Genomic DNA, 25,672 nt, shown 5'->3' on the forward strand with positions numbered 1-25,672 from the left:
TGCTGGAAATGCTTAATTATGGAATTGATTATATGTGGTGGACGCTTAGGAGCAATTTGATTAAAAATGTATATGTTTTTTTGATTGGCAACTGTTTATAAAGTCGAGTTGAACTAAAATTGGGGTTTTCTCCAAGCTCTGTAAATTGCATGTCCATATCTCCAAAATAAAAAATCATTAATCAAGGGGGAGTTTATATTTTGGGGTAATGATTGTTTCTCCTATCTGTGTATTAACTTGTCAGAGCAGTTTGTTTTACATCTGCGTATATGGAAAACTTGTTTTCCAGGGCTGCCAACTCCACTGTCAATCACGCAGGTGCACTAACACACCCCATTAGAGGCGGAGGGAAAAGGTTAATATTTATGACATCACCCAAAACAGCTGTTTTTTCCTTTAAATAATGAAAACAAAAACACTATAAATCATGATTAGTTAGGCTTAATATTGGTCTAAGTCATGGACAACACACAAATCTATGCTTTTTCACAGTGCATATTTATTTTCTTTTACAGTGAGTAATGTGTCATAACCTCTTGTGATTAACATAATGGCAAAACTAAGCGTGTTTCTTAGCACACTAATTACCTGGTAACCCTCTAAATAGCCCTTGACTTTGCCTGCAGTCTAATCAGTGAACTCTTGTTTGTCTAAAAGAGAGGAAATGCGTAGCTTTGCATCAGGACAGAGCTCTGTCAGCCCAAGCTGCTTTGCACTATGACAGATAACTGTGCTTTCAAGCAACGGGGATGTAAGATTTAAATACAAAAAAACAGCAACACAGAATGGTTTTAAATTGCTATCAGGCCAAAGGCTCCTCCATAAAAGCTCTTTTCCTGCACTCCCCTGTTTGAATGAGCACTTGTGACTGTGGGGAGCACTTTACCCACGAGGGTCCTGCAGAGCAGCTACCATGTACCAGACTCAATGTGTGTTCTGTAAAAAGCACAATGTGTTGAACGTAACCTGCAGGGGTCAGAGGTCAGCGGGAGCGGGCTGGCTTTAGGGAGAAGCGGGACAGTGTGGACGGCCTCTGGAAGGATAGTGAAGCACATTAACGCGTGTGTCAGGCTGAGATCTTTGACAGCTAAGAGCTAAATTTGGACTGAGCTCTTGAGTACATGGTAGATTAAAAAAGTGCAGGAGAGGGATAATCTCACAATCCTGTGTTTTTCGGCGGCTTTTCTCAAATGATTCATTGTCTCCCAAAAAAAAAAGAAGTGATTGTACTCGAATAGAGCACAATAAATCAGTGAACAGCAGTGCTGTATGCAAAACATGCATTTTTGTGCCTGTTTTATGTGTATTTACAAATTGTGTCTCTTCAATAGCCAAGCCAAGCAGCGGGATATGTGTTTCCACTCCAGCCTCACAATAAGAGATGGCTAAACCCAGCTTTGTGGTAGCTTCTAACTGAAAGTCTGTGGTTTGGAGTCAGGTCTCAGTCCTGCATTCCTGTCTGTACTGTCATATATATGGTAACATTTTAGGATTTGAAGCCATATCAAAGCTTTGTTACTGCTAATACTCTCATTGTGAAAAAGTTATAGAACGAGCAGTGTGATGAAGACTCACAAGAGACGGACACCTTGCTTGTAGTATTTAACACTGATCAAGGGGAAGAGGAGGGGGCCCATGTCTCGACTCTTGAAAAAGACAGAATTAGCTCATTAGCCATTCTCGTCTCACCTTCTCCCCCTGACTGTTGATTATAGTGGATGATGGTCTTCGTGCCTCTCCACTTTGTTATTCTGCTGCAGTCTGACCTCCATATACTTTGCCCTGCTTGACCTTACTTACAAACTTTCATTCAGGAGGTCTTTGATGTTCCCAGTGATCCAGAGCTTGTTGTTTAGGACAGATGTTAGTCATTGCTGAACAACATTGAGCACACAAAAGTTGATGTATACTGTGGAGTATAGGTCGCCCCTCAATGTCTCACGTTGATCACGTCCACCAGTGACCATCTTCTACTAGTTGGTTGTAGAATGCCGCTGAACAAGGGGCATTTGGTGGCTTGCCTTGTGTATAAAGTCTCCAGAGATTGGCCTGGAGGCATTGGGGTGTCAGCTCGGCTGGGACTGTGTGACGTCACAAGTCCGTGCCGCTTCGACGTACGGTTTACTATTCATCTAACCAACCAGTTTTATGTTGTATAAAAACTGGTTGGTTAGATGAATATGAAAACATAAAACTGATTGGTCTTCCTCCCTCTTTTATTCACAAAGGTTCCTTGCATTTAGGTGAGAAGTTGTGTTTCTTTGCTTCCAGTTTAATGTATTTTCTTTTAAGATCCATAAGTTCTTTGAACATCCAGACTTCTCATACCGCCCCAGTAACATGTTCCCAACCCTACACACCTTAGTCTCTCTTTAAAGTTCTTTTCAACTTCCCCTTCAGGTACTTGTCGACTATCGGTGTCGTTCTTATAATTTCATTTGAGTAGCTGGAACCACCAATTTGGACATTCTGGCTTAGAAAAAATCTCATGCAATCTTTTAATCAACTGACAAATGATTCGTAGGCAGAATGTAGTTGACAGTTTTAGTTGCCAGCCCAAATGTATTTAAAGTCATAATTTATGTGCATTTGCAATGGGTTCCTGTAATATAATTAAACATAACTCCTGTTATTGTCTTATGGAAATATTATACAGTGTCCAACATGGCATTAACTTACAAAATATATTGCTGTTCAGCACGGCCACTATGACATTTTACTTTTACCAATAGGGGCCGGAAAGGTTTTCATCAGACGAGGCATTGTGAAACATGACGCCCAGCATTAGTCCGGGCAGCACTATGTCTCCAAGCTATTTTTAATGGGTTCTTGAAAGCAGTGGGAGTCGGTGTGTGTTTGGAGGTTGGGTGAACCTGTAGGCAAACACAGTGTACGTGAGCATCACTGATAATGGAGGTTTTAGGCGTTGCCCTAAACACAAAATAGAATGTGAGTCTTGCCCCACATCCCTGGCTTGGTACATGGAAACATTCTTATGTAGATAACAATAATGGACTGCATTCAATTTCTTCACATTATTTCCCATGATTGCAAATAGAGACACAGACGTGTGTGGAGAAACAGAGCAAAGCCAGAATAGTGTATCTTACAGTCTGAGCTCAGCGGGAGTGACATATCTATCCAAGTTCGAGCTCCCCTCGCTGCCCATCATCTTTATATCCCCGAGTTGGCCTTTTCAGAAATCCAGTTTTATGTCAAAATATCCTGCGAGCTGAGGATCAGGGAGGGATTTATAGTTTTACTGCACCTCAAGTGGGTTGACAGATTAAGCGATGCCTATTCTTTGTCATCTGATTTGAAGTTGAGAGAGGAAATCCGCTATTGCCTGCGCTGAGTATGCTCAAATGACTGTTTTGTCACAGCCTTTTAGATTTCCAACCAAATCCATTGGCCAAGCAGACAAGGTGCCGGCTGTCTGCAGCTCAAATGCCCAGGAGCTCTTTTTATGTGTGTGCACAGAAAGAGTGTGAGGATGTAGATGAAGTGTGGAAGTAGAGAAAAAGAGGCAAGTTAGGAGCGTGCATGTGTTGAGGCAGTAAAGCTAGCTCCATCGCCTCTGCAGTATTGCTGCAGACTGACTGGGGAGGTGGCACGCAGCTGTAAAGGGAAGACGTTTTCTCAGAAGGGCATTCTCAGGGAGGGAGGGACAACGCCGCGGCCGCCTCGCCTCTATTTTTTAATTGTCGACGTCTCCCACATTAGTTCTGTTTTACTGCTCAACTCAGCTGAAATGTGAAAGCCAGTGCAGTGTTAAAGCTTCATATGCTCCACCACAGGCCTACCAAAAAGCTTAATGTTTCACCGGCAGCCATAATTTATTCCAAGCTCCCAACCCAAAAAACGTTTTTCAGCTTTTTGGGCAGCGATGCAGCGAGCTATTCCTTAGATTAAATACTCCATGCAGCACTTCATAGGGCGTAGATAAAATGATTTAAGCTGAGAGAAGAAAAAGTCTCTAAGACTGCATTTTCCCAGTCACTGCAGTTCAGTTTTATTTACTTGCATCTTGATGCCAAACCCATCAAGTGGTTATGTAATATGCAGGGTGTTAAGTCAGCACTTCCACTGTGTTCGGTGTAGCCCACAGCCCACATCTGTGCTCGATGCAGCCGCAGTCGGCTTAATAATTGTTTTGCCTCCTTTCCGCATGGTTCACAAAGTTGGATACCGCATCAGTAACAACTGTAACAATACAATGTTAAAATGCTCATTTTACTGCAATACAAACTTCCTTAATTGTACTATAAAACACAGGACTTAACAAAATAGGTATATGTTCTATAAACTCAAAAACATTAATTCAATAACTACCTTTTATAGGATATCAGGTGCCAACTATAAGCAATTAATTTTTTTGTGGACAAAAAAAAAAGCCTTCCAATTATAGTTTTTATGCCATTTAATAAGCTTACCTGTACCGTGACAACTGCTTATACAACATATACCATCCATATGGTTACTCTTTACTTCATTTTCCTTTAAAAGATTTTTTTTTTAGGAAAGTGCAACTATTAATTTTTTTGGCTAATGCACACACAAACACACGCACACACACGCACACACACGCACACACACACACACACACACACACACACACACGCACACACACACAGAATCAAACACTTGTTTGATTCTGTTTGTGATGTGTAATGGATGCAGTATATTTTCCAGTTTTAAAATGTTTATGACTCGACGTAGAAAGCGTCATGGTTTATATTCGAAAACCATTTTGAAATATCGATTTTATAAAGTGCATATATATAAACGTATGTATTCTGATTTATTGTTGTGTGTGTGGGTGAGTGTGGTCTGTGTGGGTGTGTGTGTGTGTGTGTGTGTGTGTGTGTGTATACACAGCCTGAGCAGATGTGCATATTCACGCTCGGCCTAGTTCCACTGACATGGCACCAGCCCGTGTTTGTGCAGCTTGCCCTCTCAGCATTGTGCAAACACTCCACCATCCAGCGATGCTGCCACATTATGTGCCTGTTGAGACCTATTCTCCACCATTTGTTGATCAGTGAATGCTACAGCACACCATGGAGGCTGGAGCACAGTGAGACGAGGAGACAATACACTCTGAACAGAGTGTAAGAGCTCAAGGACTATTGGGCTGCATGCATAATAAGCAATTTTATTTCTTTACTTTATCGCAAAAACGCTCCAGGGAAGCAGCACTTGCAGGGACAGAGAGGTGCAGGAATGAGTCCTAATACCTGGAAATGAATCAGCTTTTGCACACTTCCCCGTCCCTTGTCTCAAAGTCAAAGTTTTTTTTTAAATAGGCTTTTGGTTCGATTTTTGATTTTGTTTTATGACATAAAATACGTCAGTAATCACCCCACTTGTGAATTTAGATCCTTTTAAGTGTCTTGAGCTGGTTGCCAAATGGGAATTTAAAACGTGATCCCGTCGACTTGTCCGCCTTTACAGGCTCACGATCAGAAATCGTAAAGTTTTGTTCACTGTGAAACAAAATGTGACTGAACATTGTGACTGCTTACATACTGTGAACAGAGCGACACTTGTTTTTCGCATTACTACACACTGTGTATGTTCTGTCAGCATCTAGCGTGAGGCTTCATGCTACCAGTTTAGTCTTATGCTGAGTGCCGAACATGTTGGAGGATCACGGTGGCCGACATAGAAAGGCAAATAGTCCTCTCAAGAGCGAGTGTTTGGTTTGTCCGTTCTGGGCTACTGTAGAAACATGGCGGCTGGCTCTGTCTCTCCCTGTGTAGATACAAACGGCTCATTCTACGGTAAATAAAACACAAGGTGGCAACTCAACAAAATGGCTTCCATTCTCCCTTCTGAACTGAATGTCGTGGACTAATTTAGTCCTGTTGGAACACTGTTGATTATTATGCAATATTTTATGTAATTCAGATGATAAAACAAAACAAAAGTCAAATTAGGTGTCAGGGGATCAATTTAACTTTTAATTTGTGATTTCTATGAACTCAAACATAAGGAAGAAATCCTTGGAAAATGACTTCCATTGTATTACATAAACGATACAAATGAACTTGCTTGTGTGTGTTTTATTTATCAAGTGACAAACTATTTTTAGTTTGAATTGGGGGTTTCAAATTAGAAATGCTTAACATCTTATTCCTGGGCTGCTTTTTGTTGCCAGATGCGCCTGAAAGATTGATATGAATCCCACATCCTTCATTTAACTCCGGACAGTTAGCCTCGCTTAGCATGAAAACTGGATTCAAATGTTTACACAGACACTGGAGGCTGAGGATGCTCTAGAGGTCAGACAGCAGTTGCTGAATGGATTTGCGAACTAAAATGAACTGATGGAGCTGACCTCCACACTTGAAGCCACAGCGGAACAACAGAAGGTTGTTCCACCATCGTCAACAGTTGTAGCCGTTTGTCTGAAAAAACAAAGTGTTCACTGCCATTTAAAATAAGGCCACTGGCCATTCTCGTTCAACAGGTCAGTGCTATCTGACGGGATGGAGACCTGCCAGTCAAAAGTAAACCACTAGTTTCAGGGGTCCCTGTCACACAAGGAGACTTATTATGTTTGCACACCATGTGTTTGGCCAACAGGAATGATCACGACCCCTCAGAGGACTGTATTGTGAGAGATGACATGTAGTGTTAAAGCACCTTGAGTCTCGGAAGACGAGAAAAGCGTGAAACAAGTACAGTCCATTGACCATATATTATGAGGGCCAATTTTTAATTCATCAGAAAAAAAGTGAAGAGCTAGTCTCATTTACAGACACGTACTAACTTAAAATACACAAACAATACTATTTTTTGGTATGTCAAATGTCATATTCTTTAAAATATAAATGTAGGTTGTGCATGGAGACATTTCAAAGTTGATAACTTCAGAGGTGTAACTCCGCTGACGGGCGCTGTTGTTTTCATGTTTACCTCGGATGAGAGAGCCACATCTCACACACGTGTGATGTTGGCAACGCGCAGTACCACGACGAAGGATATCCGTCATTCACAAGTCAAAACATGTCCGTTAGCTGTTGGTTGAGCCGTGCTGAGTTTGATGTTACTCTTCTTGGTGTGCTCCGTCAGTCCTGTCAGACTGCGCTGAGGGCTGAGATGTTTCTGACGCTCTGTTTGCTGTGTCAATTATTCCCATTGCTGATCTGACTGTCACTTTTTTTCTGACTGTTGAGCTCCTGAAAAACTCAAAAAGCGTGTTATAATAACCGGAAACTGAATAAGTTTGAACATTTTGATAGTGATTTAATATTATCTCACTTTCTTTTTTGAAAAATATATGTTTAAAAAGTGATTTGTAGATATTATTGCACAGAGGCAGGTTAGGCTGAGCTAACTCCTGGAGGTTCTCTTCATATGTCAAGAAAAAAAATATTCGTTTGACGTGAGAAAGAAGGCCTCAGATGTGACTGATCTTAAATCATCTGTTCCGTGATGTGGAGTCTCTTGCGGTGTGGAACTGGACTGCGTCGTCACGATGTGCAGCAGGCTGCCGTTGCGCTGCTTGCTGGTCAAAGACATTTCGTCACATCAAAGCTGTTCAGCGCACAATGACTTTGTTCCAATTGTTGTTTCCTCACACAGCACCCAACCTTTTTCCATACATTTTTTAAATGATTTTTTTCCTTCTTTTTTGACAAGAAAAAAAAAGATTTTTCCTTTTTCTCTTTTTTTCCTTTTAAATGTTTCCCCTTATTCTACTTTTCTCCTCAACACTAGGGGCCAACTCAAACACGCAAGGCGCAGATTTCAACAGTAATGATGGTGGCGATGCTGAAGGTATTTTCTTATCTTTTCCCCCTTTTTGACCAACAAAATAAAAGCCTGACACTTGTGCATGACAGCAAACCTGCAGACATATTTTTTTTAGTCAGTTTCTTTTGACCCCCCCCTCCCTCTCTCTCTCGCTCTTTTTACTCCCCTTGAAGTGCTTTTGAGTGCACTCAGCTTTTTCTTTTTGAATCAACCTCTTTCCTCTTTGGAGTCATATAAACCAGGATTGTCTCGTCTGAGGAGAGAGGGCTCCTCTGAACAGGAAGGAGGTCTCAGTACTGATTTACTCACCCCGCCAATACAGATGTGATCTGAATCCAGCTCTGCATGTTCTTTTGCCTCCTCGGATGAATTAAAATGTGAAAACGATCGTGTCCCTTCCCTTCCCTCCTCCACGTTTATTTTTGTTCTTCTTCCATTGCTTGGTGGAGCATGAGCACTAACCCAAGTTGTTTCGACAGTGGAAATTTGTTCATGAGTGGCTCGAAAAAAAAGAGAAAAATCTCTGCCACAATGTTTTTCTTTCCTCTATTAACACTTCGCTCCTCTGCATGATAATAACCAGAGTGCCGTTTTTTTTCTGGGCACTGTGTTGGGTAATCCGTGGGGACTGGCAGATGACTGCAGGTGAAAAGGAGACATTTCAGTTAAAGGGCACGTTTGTCTTACGGGGAGCGACATGCAGGAAACGCCGTTTCACTTCTGAATCACATGGGCAGTTGTTCAATTCTTACGGATGTTGCTCCAGAGAGTGATATTTGACATAATCCTCACCGTGCATTCTTCTACATGAGTTAGCATTAGCCAGGCAGCAATGTGAGCGCAGTCTTGACCCCAGTCCTTCAAAATAAAAGTTTAAATGTATTCTTCATTGATTTATAAATGTCACAGCACCTGATAAAGGGGATTTCACTTCTGGGTAATAGGCCGCTATTATTAGAGCAATCATATAAAAATAAACCGTATGACACCAAATCAAACCAAAATATATGAATTAAGTCTCTAGTTCTCCTTACGACAGACATATTTTCCAATATGACCTATGCAGATGTTCGTGTTCCTATACTTGTATTATATAAAACAATTAAAAGATAATCCAAATATATCCCAGCTCAATAATATTTTACAATAATACTTCATTGGAGATAATTTTTTATGTAATTCCAGCAGTTTTATTTCAAGATGTCCTTTTCTGAATTAATGTTTATTTCATAATGTCACTTTTAGTTCTTTTAAAAATAATTATTGGCTTTGGTTGATATATATATGTATATATATATATATATATATATATATATATATATATATATATATATATATATATATATATATATATATATATATATATATATATATATTGATATGATATGCTATGATTGTTTCTAGTGCCGGTTATGAATTGTTATGTTGGAACACTTTGAGCCTCTATACAAATGGAGGTGGCCTTGATTGATTTTTATTTTCATTCTAAAAGGCCTGAAATGACTGCACTTAAGGCTGAGTCATACTATTGCTGTCTATTCACCAATATACGTTAATAATATTTTCAATAAAAATGTTTTTGTATTCTGTACCAGAGTTCACGACTGACATGAAGACATTTACTTTTAAAAGTAAAACTTTTACACCATAAAATAGAACATTTATGTAACCGAACAGAAATGTGCTGCCCTCAAAGTGCTAGACAATTTATGAATCTCAACATATGTCCTAACTGGTTGAAATGAAACTCTGTACTGTATTTAGATTTGAACCAAAAGTGTCTAATGCATTTTCATTCCATATGCACAACATATTTCCGTAAATTGCGTGACATGCTTGTTAAAGTGACGGATGAGTAGAAATAAAGTACGACAAGATAAGTGTTGTTGAAGCACTTTCCAACAGGAAAGTGCAAGTAGCGCTGGTGAACAATTACAGCTGTGATGTGGAAAGATGGGAAATGGTAAATGGCCTCGTATCGCTTTTTTCTAGTTTTCTGAGTGAAGGCAAGGCAAGGCCAGTTTATTTGTAGAGCACATTTCAAGAACGAGGCGATTCAAAGTGCTTGACACAAAACCAGATAAAAGCATTGAAACATAATGCTGAAGAAAGTAGGATTGAAAAAGAATTAAGAACATTAATTTCAAAACATTAAGAAAACAGTCAACAAGCTAAAAAATAGAGTAAAAGTTGCAATGTAGTCATAAATTTAATGGTTTGATTCTGCAAACTGTCTTTTAACTTTGATTTTCTTGTGTGAGATGCAGAAATGTATAACCTTGAGTCTGGTTCACTTAAAGGCAGCAGCAAACAGAAACGTCTTTAATCTGGATTTAAAGGAGCTGAGGGTCCCTGAGGTTCTCTGAGGGTCTTTAAGGGTTTCTGAGGGTCAGGCAGAACCTTGTTCCAGATATGTGGAGCAGAAAAGCTGAACGCTGCTTTTCCATGTTTAGTTCTTACTCTTGGAACCAGAAATAGACCAGAACCAGACGACCGAAGGGTCTGATGGTTCATGAGGTTGCAGCAGATCACAAACATACTTTGGCCCTAAACCATTCAGTGCTTTATAAACCAGCAGCAGGATTTAAAGTCAATTCTTTGTTTGACAGGAAGCCAGAGCAAAGACCTCAAACTGGAGTGATGTGATCCACTTTCCTGGTCTGAAATGAACAAGAGCTGCAGCGCTCTGATTGACTTTTTTACAGAGGCCTGTGAACACACCGTTACGTAGTCAAGACCATGTCGTCAAGACTACTGAAGATAAATCATGTACATGTTTCTCCAAATCCTGTTGAAACTGAGATTGATTCTTTTAGGTGACACGGCTTTGCTCCCATAATAATAATGTTCAGTGCATTTGCCTGAGATTGTCTACTAGTACTTTCCTGATCTGTGTCAGCTGCATTGTAGTAATACAACTAAAGGTTTAGCTATGTTGCAATTTAGTGAGTAAAACACATTTTTTGTCTCAATAGAAGTACATGTAAAGTTTTCTGTTGCTTCATACTTCATGATGCACCACATAATCATTTCTAATAAATCTGAACCGCCTCCGCTGCATCACCTGCACAACACTGCTGCTCAGGTGCTAATTGCTCAGGTGCTAATTATATGCAAATTGTGAGCTGAAATTGAATAAAAAGGCGCAGTGCAAATTTGCCCCGCATTATTACATGTGTAAATCTGTCCCTCTGTGTTTTTTTTTTGCCAGTTCCATAGCTAAAATTAATGCAATAAAGGATCATAGTGGTGTTATTCTCTGATGAAAAGACTCTCTTCGCTGCCTATCCTGTCTTTGTTTCTCAGCTCTCGCAATTCTTATCTCTGGGCACCCACTTTATAAAAATGAGAAACCATTGCGATCCAATTCACAACTTTGTTTTCCGGAAGTGTTATTGAGTAAAAAACAATAAACATTTCATATTATTTATACATGAGATCAAATAAATGCATTTAGATGGAGTTAGCAGGCTTTTGTGGATTCCCTCTCATCAGTAAAACAAACAGAATCTACTCCAGCCCGTAATATCAGATTTACTGTTAAAAGTAGGCCGCAATTATTAGAACAATACCAACATTGGTTTCACTCTGCACATGAGAGACGTTTTGTTGACAAAAAGATGAATATAAAATGTCATCATAGAAACACTTTATTGTGAAATGGACGTCACACCAGATTGTTACCATCAATGGTAATGACTCCAAAAACAACATATATGACACGAGAGAGAACCAACAAAGGCGCACGTTGTGAAACACCCATCCATCCACCTGCCCTTTATACTACGTCACAAGACTTCCTCCTTTGCTCCTGTTGTAGCACATTCTGGAATATAGATGGATTTGTGCTAGATGTTTCCTCAATACTGGATGGTAATGGTCAAAGTAATGCACTTAGCATTCATAAAGCGCTTCCTTAATCTTAGCGGCCACTCGAACACAAGCCGCCAGGATTCACCCACACGTTGGCTGCCATACAAGGTGCCATCTGCTCATTAGTAGAGCTAAACATCGGCTCGTAAAGGCCAGGGATCAAACCATTGACTTTCTCATTAGTGGACGACTGCTCTTCGCCCTGAAGCCACTTGCCCCACAATAACCACTTGAACTTTCATACATTCGAAAAATGACAACAGTTTGTCTGTACAAACCTCGATGCTGAATTTCAAACTGCATTAGTTCAACTTATTGTCCACTTTGAGCAGGAAAAGACACAACCTCTACGTATTATTGTCTAATGAAGTCTTTACACGTAGAATGTGTTAAACTGTTTCCTATCTAAACACAAACATCATCATTCATCTGTTTACCTTTGTTTTTGCTCTCCACCAACTCAAAAAAAAGTTCTACTATGCTCTACTTTATTCTCTAACTGTGCAGGTAGTGGACAGTGTTTTCAGAACTGTTGCTGAAAAACAATGCAACTGCTGCTGGATCAAGGATGATGAGATTCGTGAGCACGAACTGAAACAAATAGCTAAAAGATGCTCATGAGCTCAGAGAGGAACAGGTGACAAGTATCTGTTGGTTAGTCCCTTATGCGAGAAATTGTTCATGTTACACACTTTTGATCTTTCGTTAATATAAAATCATTGATAAGTGCAGCTTTAATGTTTTGTTTTATCACATTGAGTTGTAACATCAAAATCAACCAAAGTCTCGTAGAGCTTCCAGCTGAGGAATGAGGGAAAGTTGCTTAATGTGGATGATGTGGTTTCGGGAAGTTGGATGATTGACAGCAAGCAACAGGATTGATGAAAGATGTTGTTTGTTTATCAGCCACATGCTAACATTTGACCACAATATCATTTGTTCACAGTGGTTATCCTGTGGTCTTCGACTTAAAGTGAGAATGATAGATCCGAGCTGGTCGGCCATTGAAGGCGGGCTTCAGGCCAAGAAAGCCTAAATTTTAGTCTTGAGTATGGATCAAACTCCAAATACAGAGGATCCTTCAGTTCACATAAGGCAACTCACTAGTCTCTTTTATTAGTCTCTTTTTGTATGAAAAGGTCTGAATAGTAGTTCGGTGGACCCTGGAGGTTTGCTGTCAGGCTCTTCCTGCCCTAAGAGGACATATCAAAGTGTCATCAACCAAAGACCCTGAACCCCTAAATGTTCCCAGTGTACGTATAAACAAAAGCATTTCTCTTTGATTAAGATGTCTTCTAAATAAATGTAATGAAATGATACACTAATATTTCATAAGTCTCCTCAGAGATTTCTTCATGCAAGCCAAATTGTTGCTCCTCACAAGAGAGCGTTCCTCAAATTGGTTTTATAAGGTGATCGGATTCTTTAGGAAGATGTAATTTATCTAGTCTTGCTCTGGAGCACCATCTTCTAAAAGCTTGAATTTCCCTTTGGGTTTCATCCCACCGGTTAGGAAACACCATCATTTATTTTTTCTGAACAGATGTAGCATAGTGTACCTCAAATCAGAAGGGCCAGATCGTTGGGAGATGGCAATGCTTTGTTAAAATAGATTAAAAACACACCATCTGCCCACAGCTGCTGTGGGAAAAAAACATCCTCCAGAGGAAACCCAATGCCTTTGATTATGGAGACGAAAGTGTTCTTACTTAGACATTATAGCTTTGGTTTAGTGTCCTAAAGTGCAACATATAAGCAAAGGAACAGAAGCATCAACTGTTCATGAACCCAGTTTCTGCTGAAACTACAGGAGAGAAAGACAAACACTTGGAAACTGACTTTCTTTATGGTGAAAGGTCTGGATAAACAGCGTCTTCAGGCACTACTTGGCTTAACTGTGTTTTCAGGAGAGCACGCAGGATCGATGCTCTCTGACTGTTTGAACATCTGCAGTGGCAATGAATTACTCCTGTGGATCCCCCGTGGTTCCTTGCTGCACCTCAGCGGCTGCTGCAGAGGCCTCACAGCACTGCAGAGCGCCTGGCTCCGGCCCGGTGCAGCAGCCGCTTGTTCTGAAAGTTTGCTCTTCACTGTTAGATGAGCTTTTGCTTGTCTTATAGGGGGCATGTGCTCATTTTCTTAGAATCATTGTGTTTTTTGGGGATTTCTACTCGAACATGTTCATGCTTTAATGTTCAAAAAACACGTTAAGGTTCAAATTCCATCCATCTGAATATACCTGTAATCAGAATCCATTTAAGTACCTTAAAGCAGACCTTTAAGCACTAAGTGAATTAAAGGCACCCTCAATTGTCTCTGACCAATATTTGAATGATCCCACAAAGGCATTGGACTTCACTGGCATCATTTATATATGAATTATGATATTTACTCTAGCATTGTATTGGTGCATGTTTTACGTTCTGATTTACTTCATATAGCAATACATTATATGTTTAGAATGCTTTAAAGGTATGGCCATACTGAGCACAAATACACATTTTTATATAAGATATACTGTAGGGATAAAATATACTATCCCTATAGTATATAGTATATTATACAACATGTACCATATTTTAAATACATCTCTGACTTAAAAACTAATAGTCCTGCTCCATATCAGCACAGTTTTTGATTAATGTGAAAAGATTATTTTAGATCAAAACAGATACAGTATGTCCATATGTTGTAGGTAAACATATATACAGTATTGCATTGCTTAATATTGCCATCTATGTTCATAGTTACATTCGAGACGTTTCTTTTTCTTTCAAAAGATACTCAGCATGCGGTTTTCGGTGGTTGTTTATCTTCCTGCTCACAGGTTTATGTTGGACTTTAGGCCAAATAATGCCTTTCTGTGACAGTGGAGCGAGCAGGCTGGCTCTTGCCTTCGGCATGAGCTGTATTGAACAGGAAGTAGGTTGCTGTCTGCGCTGTGGGGAGCATTCTGGGACAGACAGAGGTGACGACAGCGATAGTGGGGAAGGCAGCGATGACAGACACTTTACATCGTCTCCCTTTAGCTGCCATTTGTATTCATCCAGCTAACAGTAGAATACGCTGAAAGCAATGGAAAATTTCAGATAGACCCCCCTGGAACAAGCTCAATAGCATGCCATTCCTCCCCCCTCCCATATAAAGATGAGTAATGTGTGCACCGCCGCACAGCCACTGGAGGAATATATTATCCCTCCAGCCCGGGTGGCAGTGATGAATGTCCGGGACGAACTCGCTGCACAGTCACCCGGGCAGCACCAGGGGCCCGAGAGAGCGCAGGGAGCGAGAGGGAGAAAGACAGAAGAACACTTGAAGCAGTTTGATTTCTTTAGTTTTAAGTGCACTCCATGCTGACAGGATTGGGACACGGTGGCCCGAGACCACCCTCTCCTTCCCCGGCCATAAAACCTGCCTCTAAATCTGCCGGGAATCTCAGAGTTGGATCAAAGTGCCCTGAGTGGACCCCCATTATTCCCTCCCTCTGACTCCTGACTCCGTCGCTGCACTACACAGAAAGAGATCGGCAGTAACAGTCACTTTGACGGTTTGTTTGATGGAGAGCCAGCCCAATAGTTTGGTTGGAGCCCACAGAGGCCGGCAGCGACCATCAGATGCATATCAGTTCGAGAATATGACAACTTAATGGCACACTCTTGTTTTATGTGCCTCTGCCTCTACAAGGTTGTTTCCGCCGCCCACACTGTTCCACCGGTTCTCCTTTAATGTGGAACTGAATGGCAGACAGGAACTTATTGACACCTGCCTCCATAATTAGCAGGCTTGTATTTAAGAGTGAATCTGTCCAGGGTCGGCGTCCCGAGCCAACCCCGGCTTCTCCTCGGCTTCACCGCTTTAGAGCCCTCCCACTCTCTTCCTGCTTGGCTGCAGGATTAGCAACCCACTCGAAGCACAGCGGAGATTAATAACCTGTCACCGTGGGTTGTTTTCCACTCTTTGCCTCACTGTTTTCTTTTGCGGAGGAGGAGAATGATACACTCCTCCTGCCCTGCGCCTCCTTGGCTTCTTGGCTGTGTTGCTTTCTGCCAAGCCCACTGAGGTGCATCCTATACAGTACAGCCAGCTTTCCAGTTGCACACCGTTGTGCATCTTGCCACAGCTGGAAGAGGAAGCTATAAATGTTGTAGGGTTTCAAGCATCCTCTTTAAACTAATTACACAGCGCAGACTGGTGGCATGCTCTGTTTTCAATTACATAGGTCAAATACCATTTATGTTCCAGAGCATTCACTTCATTTCCTTATAAAAAGAGGTGCTGGGTCTCAAGGTCAGCAGGACCGAATAAAGGCATAGAGTAAACAACATGGAGGGTAGACGGAATGACCTGTACACAGCTTGATTAGTAAACTCAGCATAATGTAAATTTCCACAGAAGTCATGTTATACTCTACTGATTTTATCAATCTAATGTCAGAAACATAGCAGCAGAGTTGTGAGGGTCACATGACCCTACTAATGAATACTGCTTAGTTTGCATTAACAGAAAAACTGATTAGATCACAGGGACATTAGTAGTAAACTCAATATTTTCTCTCAGACTTTAAGTGTGTTTCAAATAAAGGCCCACTTCCTGCACTTTATACTGCCCACTTTTGATGGTGAACACAACATCTTGGCTCTAAATCTCTCACACTGGCAGCACAAGCTGGCCAGGCCCCCTCTCAATTTGACATTTTCCTCAGCAGATGCTCTCATCCCGAATGACATTTGAGAGACTTCCAAGCCGCCTGGTCGACGGGGCTGGGGATAATGGGTTCGTTCAGCTGTTGGTTCCAGGCAACCAAAGCTCACAGTAGTGCAGGAGGTCTGTAAAACGCCTCAGCCATGTGAGGACAAACAGGATTCTTATTTTTGCAGTTTATTATTTTTTTGCGGGTTGAAAAAATGTGAAGTGAGAAAAACATGTCCACATACACTACCTGTCTCACGTGTTGGCAGAGTGCACCCAGAGGACCTGATGAGGGCTCCTGATGATGAAGATGCTGCTGGCTGATGTATTGGGAGCCCTGCTCATTGGGAGGATTTATCTTCTCCTTCCATCTTCTTCCATGCAAAGGGCCCACTCTTAATTTATAATCACCACCTACACATGTCCTAATCACCCAGCTTAATCACAACTGGAGAGCCTCATAAACAAGGTATTCATCTGGCCTAATTGCAGCATTCCCTGCAAATTACACAAAGAACAAATGGAGCAGCAAGAGGGGAGATGGAGAGATTGTGGGGTTACAGCCAAAGAACTTCTTATTAGAGTCTGCTGGAGATTCATATCTCCAGCATCATCTATCCGTCTTATGTGCTGTACTGTAAAATTGATCAGTGTTGAATCAAGAAAGGTCAAACTAGTTTCCTTGTTGTTTAGACACGTTGTTTGGTTGTTGATTACAACAAATGGATGTCACCCGTGTTTCCTTGGTGACCGTGATTGACTCCAAGTTGCTACTGTTCTCTATATTGAAGACTTTAGTAAGAGAGTTTTGCAAGAAATGTTTTATCTTTTAATGAAAAGCTGCCAGATGTAGAATTTGTATGTAATTGTAATACATTTAAATTATTTTTTGATGGATTTTTTTTTTGTCTGTACAGAATAAGACAATCTGAATAAAAGCAGTGCGGGACGCTTTGAGCCTCGGGGTTCCCTTGATGGATCTGTGTATTGGCTTTTTCATAGAGAGGCCGGCTGATAGATCAGCAAGAGAGAGAAGGAGCTCAGCTTATTGCAACTAGATTGATATTGATGCATATGTAGGCATCAATATCAATCTATAGCAATAGGAAATGTCAGCAGAAATGTAAAAATAAAACATTGGGAAAAAAAGAAAGCTAATATTTTTTGGACAATATTTTCCCTTTAATGGCAGCCAATTGTAAAGAGCTGTTAATTACTAGAGGCCACAACCTCTAGTGAGAGAAGGAAGTGTACCACGTGAAATCTGACTTTAACTTACATATCCATAACGTACATGCATACATGAAAATATCACAAATGTATCCAAAACAAGGATCCGTTCATAAACCTAACCAAACAGAGACAGTTTTTCAACGTTAGCCGCATGTGTAAATCTAAGACTGTGTTTATTAGCTGGATGTGTGGATCTCCTGCCATTGGTTGGCACTTATTTAGGAACCAATTACCAATGTGTTCTGATTGGGGTTTGGAGGACTTGTTGCATTTAAAGGTATTTGTGAAAGGCTTAAGTTGCTATTATATAGAATAACTCTTTGTTTTCCTGCTGTATTTAAATTAGCTTTGGTCTTTATCGTGGCTCTCACACTGTTGTCTGCAGACACAAGGAATCTAACCCACCATCCATTCTTCTCCGTAATTTAATTATTCTTTCACTTAGTTAAATTGTTAAAGTTGTTTTTTTTGTGTGAATTCAACAGTGCTGTTTTGTATTTTATTATGTGAATGTGGTACCCCAATGCCTATTATCACATTTGTTTTTTGGACGGTGTATCATAGTGAAAAACGTAAGGAACTCAAATCAGATTGAGGCATTCTGTGCATGGAGCCCTGATGGTTTAGGGGCCTTGGGGTAATCACTGCATGCATGCTTTGTCCTCCCTCCCTGCTGCTTCACCTGCATAGGATTAATGCTGTTTATCTGCATCTCACTCACCTTACAAATGTAATGCACTAAAGAAATCCCAGAATAAAAGTAGCTCAAAGTATGTTTAAGTAAATGTACTTAATGAGTTACTTTCTACTACTGCCCTCAAATATGTACAACTATATTAATGATCTCTTCCTGATGTCTATTTAAAAACCTGCAATTTAGCACTTTATTTCGACATTTCCAGTGTTTTAGAATTACTTTTTTTTGTGGATATTCTTTGACAATGAGCTTGTGGTTTCACTCCAAATGCTTGTTGGATACAAAGCGACGATTCATATCTATTTTGTATTTCTTCTTGGCAGACATCCACGATGAGAATGGGTTGAAGCCAGTCATGGTTTACATCCACGGAGGCTCCTACATGGAGGGAACTGGCAACATGATCGACGGCAGCATCCTGGCCAGCTACGGGAACGTCATCGTTATCACAATAAACTACCGGCTAGGGGTTCTGGGTGAGTCCACCAATCCAAGGCTTTAATTAGTTTGAAGAGGGCCGATTGAGTCAGAACATGAGTTATTGATTAAATGAGTGATTTATTGACTCACTGGCTCACAAACTGCATGGTCCTTGTGTGAAGGAAAGCTTTGGTGGATGACATATATGTTGCTTTTTTGTACATTCAAGGATTCTTGTAAAGCTCCTTCAATTCATGTTTGATACTTTGATGACTTCAATTGAACTAGAAACACACATTAATTATTTCGTTCTTCCGGAACAAATATATACTGTCGCAAATCGAGCAGATTCATTTACACACTCTGAGGGAGACATGTTTGATATATTCTTGATTGCATGGTTTGTGTGTTTTTTTAAATTCTATCATGCTAATCAGCTGCTAATGGCAGTGCAGGAGATTTTACATCATCATTATTTGCTTTATTTCAAATGGTTGTATTCATATGCAGTCTCGCATGACCCCTTAACAGCACAAAATAATCCCTTACAAATTAAGTGAAGAGTCTCACATTTCTTGCGTTTTCAATTACTTTAATCACTCGGCAGCATCAAACATCCAGCAGCCTCAACATTTCCATGCCTGGAAAATTGATCCGTTGTGATGTGAGCCGGTATCTACACCACAGTGCTGTGCATCTTATTTCTGTTCCCTCTGTCAGATGAAAGTGGTTTCTGGATCACACAGGGATACTTTATCTTGCCTTTGACGTAAAGGTTTGGGTTCTGAATGTCGGTTGCCTGAAAAAATGTCGCAGTGCGAGAGGAGGCTGATGACATCAAACGTTCTGAAGAGTTTTTAAATTCCAGCTGAAGGGAGCTTAGCTGTGGCCGTCTTTTCACTGAACATCTTCTGATCAAAAAAACATTTTAAAAGGATTGTCAGGAAGTTTATTTTGCCTATTTTAAGCATAACCTCTAAGCTATGTGGAAACCAAACAAGCGGTCTTTCTCTTTCGGAAGTCTCATTTTTGTAAATGGCTTGCAATGCCTAATTGGTGATTTCAATCGATGTTCATCCCCCAGGGGTACATTACCTGAGTAGCAACACATTAGGGATATTTAGAAACACAGATTTAGATGTAACTGAGCCAAGAGGCTGTTGAGTTTATTTCTGCAGTAAATTTAGGTCTGATGTAGGCGTTAAAGAAGTATCAGCCACAAGCTTGAAAAGAAACCATTAAACAAGCCTCAGAATTTCAGTCATACTCTTCCCTCTACAAGATGGAAGGCTGTATGGGAGGAATTGGCAGCCAGCTCAACAACAAACACAGCAGTTGATTAGAAAAAATATCACTTGAGTTTAGCCTGAGCTGGGCACTTGTAGAAAGTTCTTACATTAAAATACAACATGAATGAATGAAGCCGCCAAGAAAACAATTCAAAAGTATAAAACCTTCTCAAATATCGTAGTCACACTCGAGGGAAGTTTGCGTGATGTGTGATTTAGAAACAGTTCTCACAGTGCCTCCTGGGAAAGAAAAAGAAACGCTCTTTCTACACAGTAGCAGCACATATGTTATAACTGATTCACCTAGACAACCAGTAAATGATGGAACATCCTAAAAGTGAAAAAAATCAAAGATTAAACTTTTTTGTGTTATTTGTTCATGGCCTTTAGCATGACAACACGCATGTGCTAATCTGCTGTCCTATTAAATTGACATTTTCTCTGTACCTTCCAGAACTGTACACAATTATGTTAAAGTTATGTTAATTTGCTATGATAGGGCAATGTGAAAGATTTGGTTTAAAACCTATAATAAATTTAAAAAAATAACTTGCATTTACGGAATGAGAATAGCTCAGGGTGTTAGAATGCTATGTAAAAAAAAAAAAACCACTATTGACACGAGCATGCTAACCAGCTAGCCTCGGCCCGTCCTGTCTTGTAATACCACTTGAACCTGGAGAGGCGATAGTAAGTTCCTTCACAATATGGACAGAAGTTATGCTCGTTAATGCTCGGCTATTAGTGCATTTTATTAAGGACCAGAATTAGCAAGCTAACGTTAGCTAACTAATGATTCTGCAGGGCTCTCAAGTGTCACGCATTGAGTGTGACTGTCAAGCATTTCGGTCTTAAAATCACGCCCTCCAGACACACATCGTATTTCTCACGCTGAAAAAAAACTCTAGGATTTTAAATGTGCTGCAGCGCGCAAACATGACCTGGTCGCGCTGCCCTCACCACGGAGGAATCATGCACGTCCCCTTGAATCCCCTGGAGGTCTGACGTGAGAAACCACTCATCAGCCAATCAATAAAACTTATCTTTTGTATCTGAGTAAGACGTAATGACAGGCGGGACTGGAGCTGGCAGCGTGTTTTTGTCGTCGTTGCACCCCCCCCCCCCCACACACACACACAATGTCATTGACACACTGTCTTGACACAGGTAAGCACATTGCTAACAGATCATCGGCAATTAACCCTGAATATCCATATTTAGTAATTTGCCAATAGGTAATAGCTATTTCCAAGTAAAGGATAAAGAAGGGTTGTGTTGTGATTGTAGATGGTGACGGAAAAAGAAAAATGATTAACATTTTATTATTTTACAAAGATTAGTTCAAAATGTCAAGTCTATTTTAGAATTGACCTTGCAGATCAGGGCTGATATTAAACAGTAGATTGTATTTTTGTTTCAATCTATTATCATATATTCAGTTCAGATATCTTATTAATTCAAGAAATGTCAATGTTTCACAGATAATAATTTAGCTTAAAAAAAACATATCCAAGTGTGCAGTGGCGTGTGCAAGTGCTTGTTGTGGTATTAGCAGTGAATGTAAGCTTCTCTTCATTGTTTGCAGCTTTAAATTTGATCTGCTATGGATCATATGAGCTTCATTGTTGAACTGAAGCCACATCTTCACGCTTCTGCTACCGCACGGCTCTGCTCCGCTTACCATTTGTTATAAGGCCGAGCTGTCTGAAACAGTCACTATATTTAGTTGCCTGAGAGCCGGGGGGAAAAGGTGTTCTGGAAAAGTGTGCACTGCAGAGAGAAAAAAAAGAGGTGGAGAGAGAAAGCGAGAGAGAATGCAGATGAGATAGAGACAGTGACAGAAAAGTGAGTGGAACAGAAAGAGAGAAAGAACAGTGACAATTGGAGAAGTGGTGATCTTGTTAGGCTGCATATTTTGATGTAAAAACACCCCAAATCATAAAGCGATTGTGGCTCTGACAGAAAAGAGTGTTCCGTCTCCACTAATTGACACACTACTGTGTGCTCATCTAACATTCTTGTGTCAGTGCAGTCACTGTGGAGAAGCCATCTGTGTACAGAAAGGTGAAACACCTTAAGACTGTAAGCCAAAGCAGCATCGAGCGCGTGGTTCCAAACAGAGCTGACTCAGTGGAGCCCGGTGTTTCTCTGTCCCTTTGGTAGCTTGTTAAAACTTACTTATAATCCCAGTTAATCACAAAACTGGTCCTTTTTCTAGTTGCCATAATTTCTACCAAACATTTTAATACAGCTGAGTCTGTTTTTTTTAATAATAGTGAGGGTAGAGGTACAGGTGCAGCTCACAAATGATCCATCTTCTTACCTCAAGGCTTGATTAGCAACCATGCATGATGTCCAAGACCCAGAGACACTGGTTTTGTATCAAAATCTTGATTTGCAAGTTTTTACATGAGAAAAGTCAGGAACTAATTTTCTAAACAATGGCGTGGCAAAGATAAGGAAAATAAGATGGCTCTCCAAAATAAGCTTGACGAAGGTGGCAGTTTGTTTCCGACCTGTCCGCTTGTCCCCGTTTTTCCAGGTTTCACCAGATACCAAGTGAAAGAAAAAGGTTCTCACAAGTTTGTGGTAAAAAACTACCATCAGATTATCTACGTAGGAAGCACATATTTTGGCACAGAACGCTCATTGTCCAGGAGAAAAAGAAATAATCAGCCATTGTGGCCAAAAGGAGGACACTTGTGTTCATGTGACAGAGCAGGAAAGGTCTTCTGAACGCTGTAACAGAGCACAGAGCAGTCTTTCTCCTCACAGGGTTTCCAATGATTCCAACAGATACCTCCAGCCGCTGTGGGGAAGGTGCTAACAGACTGCACTGCCCATCGCAGTGTGTGAACAGACGGGGCTGAGGCAGACATGTTGTGTGGAGGGACGACGAGCTCAGGCACAATCTCCCTCAGCTTACTGTCCTCGGGTTGATTCACAGACGACTGCACCACTGTACCCAGCACACGCAGAGACGGATACAGTGAGGGTGAAGCCAGCTATGGTGTCTCTCACAGCTGTTTGCAGAATATTGTGGAACATCTATCTGAGGCTGAACTCAGTATGCAAAATGCAAAATGAAACGAAAAACATGCCAGCCCAAATATCATCATATTTTGTCACTAAATCACTGAAACAACTAAGACTAAGAAGAATCAAGTCAATGACATACACACAGACAAGCAATTGGCTTGTCTTCTTTAATGTGCTGCATGACTCAGCAGCACAAACTGTACAGAATCAGTTTAGCACCAGGAAGGTGTTGTTTATTCCTCCAACTGCAACATGGGTGTTGGAGTCACTGGATTCAGGGTGGGCTGGTTATTTCAATATGAAAAACATGCTTTATTTTACACAAATCTCATTCAATAATATTAACAAGTTAAGTGCTAATCTTCAAGATAAGGAAGTATGAGGAAGCATAAGATAATCCAAAGTGCATTAAAAGATTGGCTGCCATAATGCTCATTTCTCATTGGCTGGAGGGTGTGTATTGATTTCTACTGCTCAGCTGCAGCTAGTAATCACATTATATATTATAACTAATATATAACTTGTATACAATGTGACACAGCAAAATATATTTAGTTGGAAACAGAATGCTGACCAGATGACATTTTCTATTTGAGGAAATGTAAATTAATGTGTCTGGCAAGTCAAATGTCCTGACTATTTGTTCCCCCCAAATATCCGCTGACAGGATCATCATATTAACATGCTGTGTGACATGTTATGGCTGCAAGTAAGCAGCCATACAAATCCAAAAGCAGTTCAACAAACTAGTATTTCACAAATCTTAACCATCTCGTTTCTAAACAGAATCAGAGACGTCAGGTTGTGAACCTATGAATGTCACTAGTCGCTAACCCTAACTAACCCTAACCCTTGTCAGGCTTCTAATGTGTTTGGGTCCAGCTCGCCAGTGACTGGACCAATCAGCACCCTGCAAAGGTTTGTGTTTTCTATAGACGTAGATCCTCTATAGATGCTGCTATTGCATCGGTAATATAAAAACTGGAGCATGTTTTTTTATTGAAAAAAGAGCAAAAAATAGCACTGAAGACGTTTTTTTTTTGGATGGAAAATATATTTTCCCTCTCTTGAGTTTGAATGACAATTGTTTCATCCACACCTGCCAAGTATTTATTTTTAAAGTGCCTACTTTTTTCTAAACAGTTTCCTCAGATGGTTCCATGTAACAAACCATCTGGCGGGTCAGGTTAGGAATTTGTGTTTCCACCACAACAAATGATCCAATTTGACTTTCCATTGGCATTGTTTCTGTTGGAGTAGTTAAGTAATAAAGTTTCCCCTGAACATGAACACATTTACCTAATTACTGTGTGGGATCAACAGGTCCGAAAGCAAAGCACGCTTTTAAAGTATTTTGGTGTAAATCCAAGTCAACCAAGGCACGGAGAACATTTTGAAAGTAAAGCTTTATTCATTGATTGTTACATTGTACGCTTGTCTGAAACAAATTACACTTTTCAATGTTCTGTGCAAAGAGGGTCAGTTGTTAACTGCCAACATATGTTCTGCTATGAGTAATGCTAGCAATTATTGTAATGAATTACTTGGAAGTAATTGAATTGAAATGTTGACTGGTTATTTCCCAAAAACATTTAATCCAAAAAAGTTTCAGCTCTCTGATTAGAAACATTTTACTTTAAAGCTATTCTCATGGGGATTACACTTTGCGGTATGTTTTCCATGTAAAGCACTGCGTCTCAGCACAACTCATTTTTGTATTATTCAAAGATTTTTACAAGTTCAATACTTAAGACTGTTTTTTATTTGAAGTCTATTTAACCCAAGTCAAATACTTTACATTTTCTGACTTAAATTTGCTTAAGCTACTGGTTCCGGTCAGAGGAGCGTCTATGTTGGCTCCTGGAACATCCAGGGCACATGAACAAAACCGCCAAGACACCAATTCAAAAGTATAAAACCTTCTCAAATATGGAAGTCATTAGGGCACACATTAGCATGACCTGTCATGTCCATTGCATGCTAATAGTCTAGTACAGTGAGGCAGCAGCATTGTTCACAAGGTTTCGGTTCCCCTCTTTTTAGCAAGATGGGCCACAGGTTGGAGCCAACAGCGTAGCTGCAGCAGGTCATCTGCACATACATATTTTGGTTCCAACAATGGGATGTGGGAGGTGCCAGGGTGAGGTCTCTTGGATAACATTAAGTGCCATCTGGCTTCAGGAAGCTGTCGCGTGAGCCAGAGTGACGGTGAGCTCCATTATGCTGCACTGGGATCTGTCAGAAGCACATGGCACTCTCCATTTGCTCTGCCTCTGACCCCCCACTGCCCGTTGCAGCCAGACGTGAGATGACTCATGATGGTTGACTGAAGGAGATGTGATTCCTTTTCTGTGTGCTACAAACTAGTGGGAGAAACGAATAAAACCTGCAACCTCAACTCAGCTTTTACTCACTGCGAGTACATCAGAGGCCCATCATGTTATGAATTAGTTAGCCAGGAAGTGATAAACCATCAACAGCTTTGTGGTAGTAGAGCTCTGTATGTTCAATATAATTATTAATAATTAATAATACAATTCTAAATGACTATGAATAATTAAAACTGACTACTTACTGTATACTTTCTTTTCAAAGAACTTTCTCTCGACGTTTTACATACATCCCTGGATCAAGTTGTAATGATCAATGCGTTAGAAACGGGCTGCTTATA

General features: G+C 40.4%; 1 protein-coding gene across 1 annotated transcript in view; it reads left to right on the top strand.

Annotated features, from left to right (window-relative positions):
• nlgn4xa (neuroligin 4 X-linked a) overlaps positions 1-25,672 on the top strand; it is an 80,869-nt gene that overhangs the window by 12,543 nt on the left and 42,654 nt on the right. The window contains exon 3 of the mRNA XM_068590405.1: positions 18,577-18,729. Within this exon, the coding sequence (XP_068446506.1) occupies positions 18,577-18,729 (153 nt within the window). The remainder of the gene's footprint in view (positions 1-18,576; positions 18,730-25,672) is intronic.

Source organism: Clinocottus analis, unplaced genomic scaffold, assembly GCF_023055335.1.
Source record: "Clinocottus analis isolate CAN_PGR_092001 unplaced genomic scaffold, fCliAna1.0.p SCAF_24, whole genome shotgun sequence".
In the NCBI taxonomy this organism is placed as follows: Eukaryota; Metazoa; Chordata; class Actinopteri; order Perciformes; family Cottidae; genus Clinocottus; species Clinocottus analis.